Below are 9,287 nucleotides of genomic sequence, written 5' to 3'. Positions count from 1 at the left end.
CTAAACCTAAACCCTACGCCTAACACAAACCGTAAACCCAAGCCCAGAACAGCACCCTACGCCGTCTAAGGCCCCATGCACATGAACGTGTTTTTGCGGCCGCAATTCCCCCGAAAATCCACGGGAGAATTGCGGCCCCATTCTTTTCTATGGGGCCATGCACACGACCGTAGTTTTTGCGGTCCTTACACGGCCCGGGAGCCCGGACCGCAGAAAGAACGGGCATGTCTTATTACGGCCCTGTTCTGCGGTTCGGGCTCATTGAAAACAATGGTGGCGGCCATGTGCATGTCCCGCGATTTGCGGGCGGCCTGCGGCGGACAGTCCGCAGCCGGCCGACCCGAAAATCACGGCCGTGCACACGGCTACGGTCGTGTGTATGAGGCCTAACAGCGTACACGCCGTCTAACTGCGTACCCTAAAAAGAAAGTAGTTTATAGTACGATTCTTAGTATATACAGTAAATATATTTTTATATATATGTATATACTATATACTATAAAATACTGAAAAAAATGTGTTTTTTTTTTAAATAAACTGTGTAAGGGACAAGTGATTTTGTGTGGGGACACTGACACACTTGTATCTGTTTCTCTCCACAGCTAGAACAGAGTGAGGAGAAACAGATACATGTGTTTACTTTTATTTTACAGTAGTGATCACTATGATTGGATATCATAGTGAACACAAAAAAGATCAGGAACCAATACTATTGGCTCCTGATCACTGCTCTAAGAACAGAGCTGCTAGCAACAGCTCGTTCTTAGAGCAGGAGATGTCATTTAGACACTCCCGGCGGCTCTGTACGCAGTAACAGCATGTGACCGCTGTGATTGGCTGTCACAGCGGTCACGTGCTGTTACGACAAAATCGGCAGGTCCTGATGGCTGCACTAAGAACCGGACCTGTTACTTACAGCCGGTTTTTAGTGCAGATGTCACCAGGGTGCCGATAAACCCCCTCTACTACAGCGACGCCAAAAGGCGACGCTGTAGACTGAGTACATGCACCGCCTGACGTCAAAAGACGGTGAGCGGTCGTTAAGGGGTTAAAGAGGCTCTGTCACCAGATTCTCAAATCCCTATCTCCTATTGCATGTGATCGGCGCTGCAATGTAGAGAACAGTAATGTTTTTTTTTTTGTTTGTTTTTTTAAAACGTTCATTTTTGGCCAAATTATGAGCTATTTTATATATATGCAAATGAGCTTTGAAATGGACTACTGGCCGTGTTTTTTTTCGTTATGTCCAACTGGGCGTGTATTGTGTTTTTAACTGGGCGTGTTTACGTGTATGATGCTGACGAATCCGTGACCAATCAGCATCATGCACTCCTCTCCATTCATTTACAGAGCACATAGTGTTCTTACTAGAACGCGATGTGCAGCCACATACACAAGTGTCCTGATAATGAATACACATGACCTCCAGCCTGGACGTCATGTGTATTCAGAATCCTGACACTTCTGAATCTTTTCTGTGAGATTTCCACCAAGCCACGCGTAATCTCGTTTACCTCGTAATCTTGCGAGATTACGCGTGGCTTGCTGGAATCTCACAGAAAAGATTCAGAAGTGTCAGGATTCTGAATACACATGACGTCCAGGCTGGAGGTCATGTGTATTCATTATAAGGACACTTGTGTATGTGGCTGCAGATCGTTCTAGTAAGAACACTATGTGCTGTGTAAATGAATGGAGAGGAGTGCATGATGCTGATTGGTCACGGATTCGTCAGCATCATACACTTCTATTCACAACGCCCAGCTAGTAAAACAAGTAAACATGCCCAGTTAAAAACACAATACACGCCCAGTTGGACATAACGAAAAAAAACACGCCCAGTTGTCCATTTCAAAGCTCATTTGCATAAATATAAAATAGCTCATAACTTGGCCAAAAATTAACATTTTTTTTTAAAAAAACAACGTCACTGTTATCTACATTGCAGCGCCGATCACATGCAATAGGAGATAGGGATTTGAGAATCTGGTCACAGAGCCTCTTTAAGCTTTTGGCTCAGAGATCTTCGGATCCCCGAGACAATGCAGAGGGTGCTGTCACAGGAATGAAGAGAACTGTAACCTGCATGCCCGCAATGTATGGACCCACAGAGCTGCCGTCTTCAAACGCTTCAATGGTTTATTATAATCATTGGTCTTACTACAGAAATAAGCTTCAAAATTCAGTAATATCACCCGTGCATTCCATCACATGAGGATCAGCTTATTTGTTCTATCCCAATGTAATACTAATGAGAATAAATATTTGTTCATTTCTTCTTGTTTATATATGAGAGCTGTACTTATACTTGTGTTACTTATTGGCAAGTGCTAGGAATTAAATACATATGATAATTCTGCACAAATCTTAAAGTGACAATACCACTTACTCCTATCTTCATCCCCCGCCGATGTGCAATAGTCGGAGGAAGATTAAGCGCCAGACAGGACGGACCAGTCATTAAGGCAACCGTATAATTCCTGAAGCTAGAGCGACTTTGAGCGACCCAGGTTTGTATGTGTATGGCAGTTATCTACACGATTACCGGTATATCCAAACACTGTCCACTTTAATACTATACAGATGGAAGACAACAATATGGCTCCATACCCTTACAAGGTATACAGTGCGGCCTTCTATACCCTTACGTCAATGTGTACAGTGTGGCCTTCCATAACCTTACATCAATGTGTACAGTGCGGCCTTCCTTACCCATACGTCAATGTGTACAGTGCGGCCTTCCTTACCCTTACGTCAATGTGTACAGTGCGGCCTTCCTTACCCTTACATCAATGTGTACAGTGCGGCCTTCCTTACCCTTACGTCAATGTGTACAGTGCGGCCTTCCATACCCTTACGTCAATGTGTACAGTGCGGCCTTCCATACCCTTACGTCAATGTGCGTACAGTGCGGCCTTCCTTAATCTTACGTCAATGTGTAGTGCGGCTTCCATAACCTTACATCAATGTGTAGTGCGGCTTCCATAACCTTACATCAATGTGTACAGTGCGGCCTTCCATACCCTTACATCAATGTGTACAGTGCGGCCTTCCTTACCCTTACGTCAATGTGTACAGTGCGGCCTTCCATACCCTTACGTCAATGTGTACAGTGCGGCCTTCCTTAATCTTACGTCAATGTGTAGTGCGGCTTCCATAACCTTACATCAATGTGTAGTGCGGCTTCCATAACCTTACATCAATGTGTACAGTGCAGCCTTCCATACCCTTACATCAATGTGTAGTGCAGTCTTCCATACCCTTACATCAATGCGCACAGTGCGGCTTCCATACCCTTACATCAATGTGTACAGTACGGCCTTCCAAACCCTTACATCAATGTGTACAGTGCGGCCTTCCTTACCCTTACGTCAATGCGCACAGTGCGGCCTTCCAAACCCTCACTTCAACGTATACAGTCCGGCCTTCCATACCCTTACGTCAATGTATACAGTGCAGCATTTAATTAATGATAGCTTTACTTTAAAGAAACGTTTACTATTGCATTTCAGATTTGTGTAAAGTCCCTTTAAGTGGACAGATGCAATTCAAAACAGAAGCATTACTTTTACAAGCAGAGTGTGTAGCATTGAAGATTATTGAATACACACTATTGTACATGGTGTTACGCTTAATATAACCACCATAGATGTCTGTATTTTATCCGTTGCATTACTATACCAATCTTCTAACCTTTGACACGTCTTCAAAAGGAAGACAAATGTAGGAGGTTATCAGTGACACATCCTTGCTGCTTGTAAAATATATTCTGCAGCAATCCAATCAAAATGCAGATGTCTGGGCTCCCAGCTGAAAAGAATATGCAGTCTAAATTTAGTGCATTAATAGCGTAGGTAAGTCAGTATCTATAATGCAGCAGCGCCGTTCATTGTGGTCCCAAGATCTGCTGCAGAATACATTTTATCAGCTGTAAACACAATGGGCCTCAAAAGTGAAAACTAAAGACAAGAAGGGGAGCAACTAAGGCCTCGATCACATCTGCATTCTTGAATTTCGTTGTTCTGCTTCGTCATAAAAGCATAACAACTAAATTGGTGGAGTGCCGCCTACGTTGAGTAATAATGGGTTCCTACAGGTTCATTTATGGTGTCTGACATTTTGATGGAAAAAAATTGCGCTGCATGCTGCGTTATTTTTTCCCGCAAAATATGACAGAATCTGCAACGGAGCCTCCGATTAGTCTTCAGTGCAGATATGAACACAGCCTAACCATAGGAACCAATCAGATCCCCTTTTTAATTTTCTAACTGACATAAGATGGGTTGTGATTGGTTGCGGTTGTCTCCTGCTCCACTTTCAGGCCGTGTCATAATGATGATACTGAGAGTGGATAAGTGGAGTACTGCCATATGCCGGTGATGCAATGTTTGGAAATTAAAAAAAAAATTGGTATTGCAACAAAAGAAATTAAACCTAAAACATATTTGGCTACTAATACCATTCCCCATCATCGGAGCAGAAAAATCAAAATACTCTTTTCTATGTGAGATGGCATTTAAGTAGCGGTCACTGTGCCCATTATAGTATCAGTCTGCGTGTTCTCCACCACAGATGGCATCCATTTTCTCAAAGTGTCCAGATCTGGTAAGGATAGCACCGATTGGCAGAGTTCATAAGCCACTGGGGAATAATAATACAGAGTTACAGCAAATCCTTTGATATCTTTGGAGAATTGGCTTTCTTTGGGTTTCTTGTTCTTCTGCACTTGATGTTTGAACATTTCTAATGTTAACCCGCTGAAGTGTTTGGCCACAAGATGGACAGGGTCAGTCCCCAGCATGTTACTTCTCAGCTGCAGGATCATCTTCTTCATGCTGGTTATCCTGGCCTTCTGCCTCAGAACTTGTTTCTGTAGAGAGTTCCTTTTCAGTCTCAAGTTAACAAGGATGGGATCTACTTTTGAGGTACGGAGGTTCTCCTTATTACTGGAGACGGCTGAATAGGAGTGCTCCACAGACATAGTAGCTTGTGCTGTAAGTAGTCCAGCAGCTGACTGTGGTTTTTGAGCCACGTTTACTGACGGTGCGCCACCATCTTTCTTTTTTACAGGTTTCTTACCAGGCGGTTTTTTAACACGGACGCCATTGATAATAGAAGGCACAGCATCCAGGCGCAGGTAAGGGTAGGAGGCTCCAGGCCGCAGCATGTAGTCTTCTTCTGTGAAGTGGTCACTGCATAGTCTGCTGTAAATTGAAGGCTTCCACTTGTCACGTCGAATGACTGCTAGCCATTTGGCGAGATATTCTGGATTTTTCATTGGAAACCTGCAAGTGAATCAGGGAGAAATAAATACAATCTACCAGATAATTCACTAAAGTAATAAAGGTTTATGAAAGTCTACAAGCCAGGAAAGCGTTACTCTATTATGGGGTGTAGTCCATAGAGGTAGCATTTAACTTGATTTTGCCTAATATACACGTATTGTCAGAATCGTTCCCTTTCAGACTGTTAAAGTAGTTGTTCCACGACTCCTTTTTCGCAAAATTAGTTACAAAAACCAAATTTTTTTCCAAAGTGTTTAGGCCCCTTTCGCACTGTGTTTTCCCTGCACGTTTGACATATGTGTCGAGAAAGCTCCCGGTGCATCCATGAAACGTACCCATAGGCTCCTATTCTGCGGACGGAGGCCAAAAGTCTCCTTTTGGCCTTCGACGAGCGGTATACAACCGTGATACCGTTTTTGGCTGGATAGAATAGCGTCGCCGGTGGGGGAGATGTCAGGTCAGTCCTAAATAAATTTACAAGTAAATAAGACAAAATAACAATTCGCACGTTGAAGTATGGAACTAATTACCTGAAAAAATGTTTTCCGCATCCCTTTGACAAACGATTTTTACAGCCATATGCAGCACAGACAGTCATCCTATCATCAAAACTCACTCCAGAGCCTGTAGAGGGGGAAAGAAAGGAGCACTATGGTTAGGACTCGTAAAATAGCAGCTTTCCTTGTGGGAGTTCAGAATGCCATGGAGAAAAACTAGTTTTATGTAAAGTCATCTTAAATAGACGATCACCTCCCAAAACCCCCTTAAACTACAATAATAGCTTGAACAACGCTGAATCCCAATCTATTTCTACTCAATTACATTTCCACGCTGTAAAACCACAACCGGGATGTGCTCGGTGATATAATGGAGAGGACTCCTCATACGCATGTAGCGCACGGCCCATTTGCAGGCTTATAGCGACGGAATGAGAGCGACTTTTAAGCTAAAAACTGATCGTTTAGAGGATTTTCGGAGAAGTCCCTTTAAGTGAAGCTCCACCTCCGCTACCAGAAGTTATTGTAATATATCTTTATTACCTTGTTTACCGAATGTAGAAAGAAAATCTATCTGGAAACCAAATATTTGTGTACTCGCAGTACGGGCATAAAGTACCTACACAATGGTGCCACATTTAACCCCCCTTCATAGATGTGTCCATGAAAAAGTGTAGCTCAAACTGTAATGCCAGCACATTGATAATATCAGCACATACCATAGTGTCCGCCACACTAAATTACCCATAATATTGCCACATAGTGTCCACAACATTGCCAGCCTCTGTGCCAGTATTATATAACACACATATATCCTCCACGGTCCTGCACTGCGCTCTAGCCCAGTTTCCATTAGGACAACCACTTTCTATAAGCATTATTAGGGCATACGGATGTCATGTAATATGGCATATCCCCTGCACAAGCGTGTGGCCACCTGCTGCCTTTGCCCAGTGATCGTCACTCTCTTTAGGGAATTTGGCAGCCAGACCTGTGACTGATCAGCGGAGAGCCAGGGTGGTCGGCATTACAGGGGTTGTTTTACTAAGAAACCCCCTTTCCGTATGCCCTATTAGAGCAAATGGCATCATAAATGGGGATCCCCGCTCTGGACCCCAATATAACAAAGAATGACTTTTGCTCGAGCAGACCACTCAGATGACAGGTCTCTATAAAGAGCTCAAACCCCATTGGCACTATTCAGAGATTTCTATTACTGGCGACCCGACCCCATTCTAAGCAAAGAACCGTTCACATCAATGGCTGAGAATCTTGTGTAACCGAAATCTCTCACAGTACCAAAGGAGACGGAACTCTCTATGAAGCGGATCAAGGGTAGGCTCACACGTGGCTGAAAGAACAATCAGTTGTGGACTTGCTGCAAAGTCCGCATGGTCCACGTGTAGGTTTTGCTGCGGATTTCATCCCTCTCATTGAAAGGAGCGAAATCTGCTGTGAAAATCCACGGAAAGAATTTACATTCTGCAAATTGGAAAACTGCATTGAATGTCAATTTCCACGTAAATATTTTTTGCAGAATGTGGATGACATTTCTTTAAGTGAATCGGTCATCAGTTTTGAGCCTCCCAAGCCGCTCACGCCACTAGTTCTATACCGTAGAAACATGCCTTTATTGTATACATCAGTCCTCCTATCAGAGTAAAAATGTCGTTTTAACTTCCCACGTGCTGTTGCAAATTAGGCTTGCCGTGTCCGCCAAACACGGGAATTGTCCGCCATCTAATGGAAGGACTAATATATACAATAGAGGCGTATTTCTACTGCGTTCCCCTATAGATAACCAGCGGTGTTAGGCCCCGTGCACACGACCGTATTTACCGAACCCATTCATTTCTATTGGCTACGGACTATTTTTACGGATTGGTTTGTTTCGTAGAAATGATCCGTAAAACATAGAACATTTCTATTGTTGTCCATAATTACGGCACGGACTCCCTATAGAAGTCTATGGGGGCTTCTGTAATTACGGACGGCTACGGATGTGCGCCCGTAGCCGCCTGTAATTACGGAAGCTTTGCTAGGCGACGCCAGGTTTGAAGATATTGCACATCATTTGTGGTTTTCTTCTTTTTTGCGGATCTGTATATACGGATGCACTAGGGACCGTATTTGCGGATACCGTTCCGTATATGCGGATAAGTTGCAGACGACTATTGATCTGTATTTACGGATGGATGAATATACGGTCGTGCAGATGTGGCCTTAGCTGTTTGGGAGGCTCAAAACTGTTGACAGAATGCTTTTAATATCTCATCCATTTTGCGGCTACTGTAATACGCAAAAAAAAAAAATCGACAGCGTATCCGCCACATGTTAACATACACCAATACTGAAAATCAGTGGTCAGAGATCTGTCTTCAGTAACATGTCATCTTGTCACATGTAGAATTTCACCTTACTACTATACTGCCTGGAAATAAATGCTCCTTCCACGAGACGAGGCGATTTATTACTGTCTGCAATGGATCACTGGTAATCTACAAGATCCTGCCATGACAGATATACATAACACAGTGCTTCAATATACTGAAGTGAATGAGACACCTGGTAACTTCCTATAAACATGTGTCACTGTAATGTCCCCTCCATCTCTATACTACTACCCCATATACGTCCATTGTGTTCTACACACACAGCAGATGTGAGTTCAAAGGGGCCTGACAGTCACTCTCCTGTAGGGTTATGGACTTCATTTCTCTTACGTTAAAAACCGCTGGTAATAACTTACTGAGAAAAAGAGTATGTAACTCGGCAGAGCGCTGTGTCTTCTACAAAATGGCGGCCGCGCTTCCCGGAAGACGACAAAGCGTCAGAAGAATAAGCATAAGCTATCCATTCATCGGCACGGAGACTATCATGTGATCACGTGACATCACGTCCAGTCATGTGGTCAGAAGGCGCCAATCCTGATACAACGTTTAGGTATATTAGCGAGTTTACACAAATGTTATATGCTGTAGGTACGTTACACAATTCCATATGAAATCTCAGAGTATTCCTCACCGTTTTTATGTTGTTTGATCATACCGACAACCACATAATGCAACAACGCCTTCTAGTGGCCACTGTTATAAACACGCAGCGTGTTGCGTATGACTGATAAAATAGCACCATCTAGTGGTTGTCATTATTGCATATTGAAATAACGATTTGTCAAGTCAATTTGACTATTTAAATATATGATAAATTGAATATATAATAATAACAGCAGCAACATCACAATACCATAAGAAAATTGTCCACCCTGAAATATTATATAATACATATATATTCCGCACAGATTCTCTAAAATGTTGCATATATACCGCCAATATATTCCTACCACGGTCAGTCACCAAATAAGGATGTGTTGCAAATCGCTTAGTTACATAGCTACTACGGTTGAAAAAAGACATATATCCATCAAGTTCAACCAAGAGATGGGAGAGAAAGAAGGGATGGCCGACGGAATCAGTTGACTTTAATGGTTTCCATCGGCTTTCTA

General features: G+C 43.1%; 1 protein-coding gene across 3 annotated transcripts; it reads right to left on the bottom strand.

Moving 5' to 3' along the window:
* Window positions 1-2,264: 2,264 nt before the first annotated feature.
* On the bottom strand, window positions 2,265-8,757 carry LOC142661211 (uncharacterized). 3 transcript variants are annotated; one of them, XM_075838549.1, is made up of 3 exons: window positions 8,532-8,757; window positions 5,816-5,909; window positions 2,265-5,285 (listed from the first exon to the last, which is right to left on the bottom strand). In XM_075838549.1, exons 2-3 carry the CDS (start codon window positions 5,881-5,883, stop codon window positions 4,517-4,519), a joined length of 837 nt encoding a protein of 278 aa, XP_075694664.1. In that variant the 5' UTR covers window positions 5,884-5,909; window positions 8,532-8,757; the 3' UTR covers window positions 2,265-4,516. The 3 variants fall into 3 exon arrangements, with proteins under 3 accessions (XP_075694664.1, XP_075694682.1, XP_075694673.1); XM_075838567.1 differs by lacking the exon at window positions 8,532-8,757 and adding an exon at window positions 8,438-8,462; XM_075838558.1 differs by lacking the exon at window positions 8,532-8,757 and adding an exon at window positions 8,198-8,403.
* Window positions 8,758-9,287: the final 530 nt, after the last annotated feature.

This window comes from Rhinoderma darwinii, chromosome 1 (genome assembly GCF_050947455.1).
Source record: "Rhinoderma darwinii isolate aRhiDar2 chromosome 1, aRhiDar2.hap1, whole genome shotgun sequence".
NCBI classification, from domain to species: domain Eukaryota; kingdom Metazoa; phylum Chordata; class Amphibia; order Anura; family Rhinodermatidae; genus Rhinoderma; species Rhinoderma darwinii.
This window is presented reverse-complemented; position numbering and strand designations above follow the sequence as displayed.

Coding starts and splice junctions, on each gene's coding strand:
- LOC142661211 (XM_075838549.1), bottom strand. CDS start 5,883: ATGACTGTCTGTGCTGCATATGGCTGTAAAAATCGTTTGTCAAAGGGA. Junction 5,286..5,815: donor TGCGGAAAACATTTTTTCAG/GTAATTAGTTCC, acceptor ATTCACTTGCAG/GTTTCCAATGAAAAATCCAG.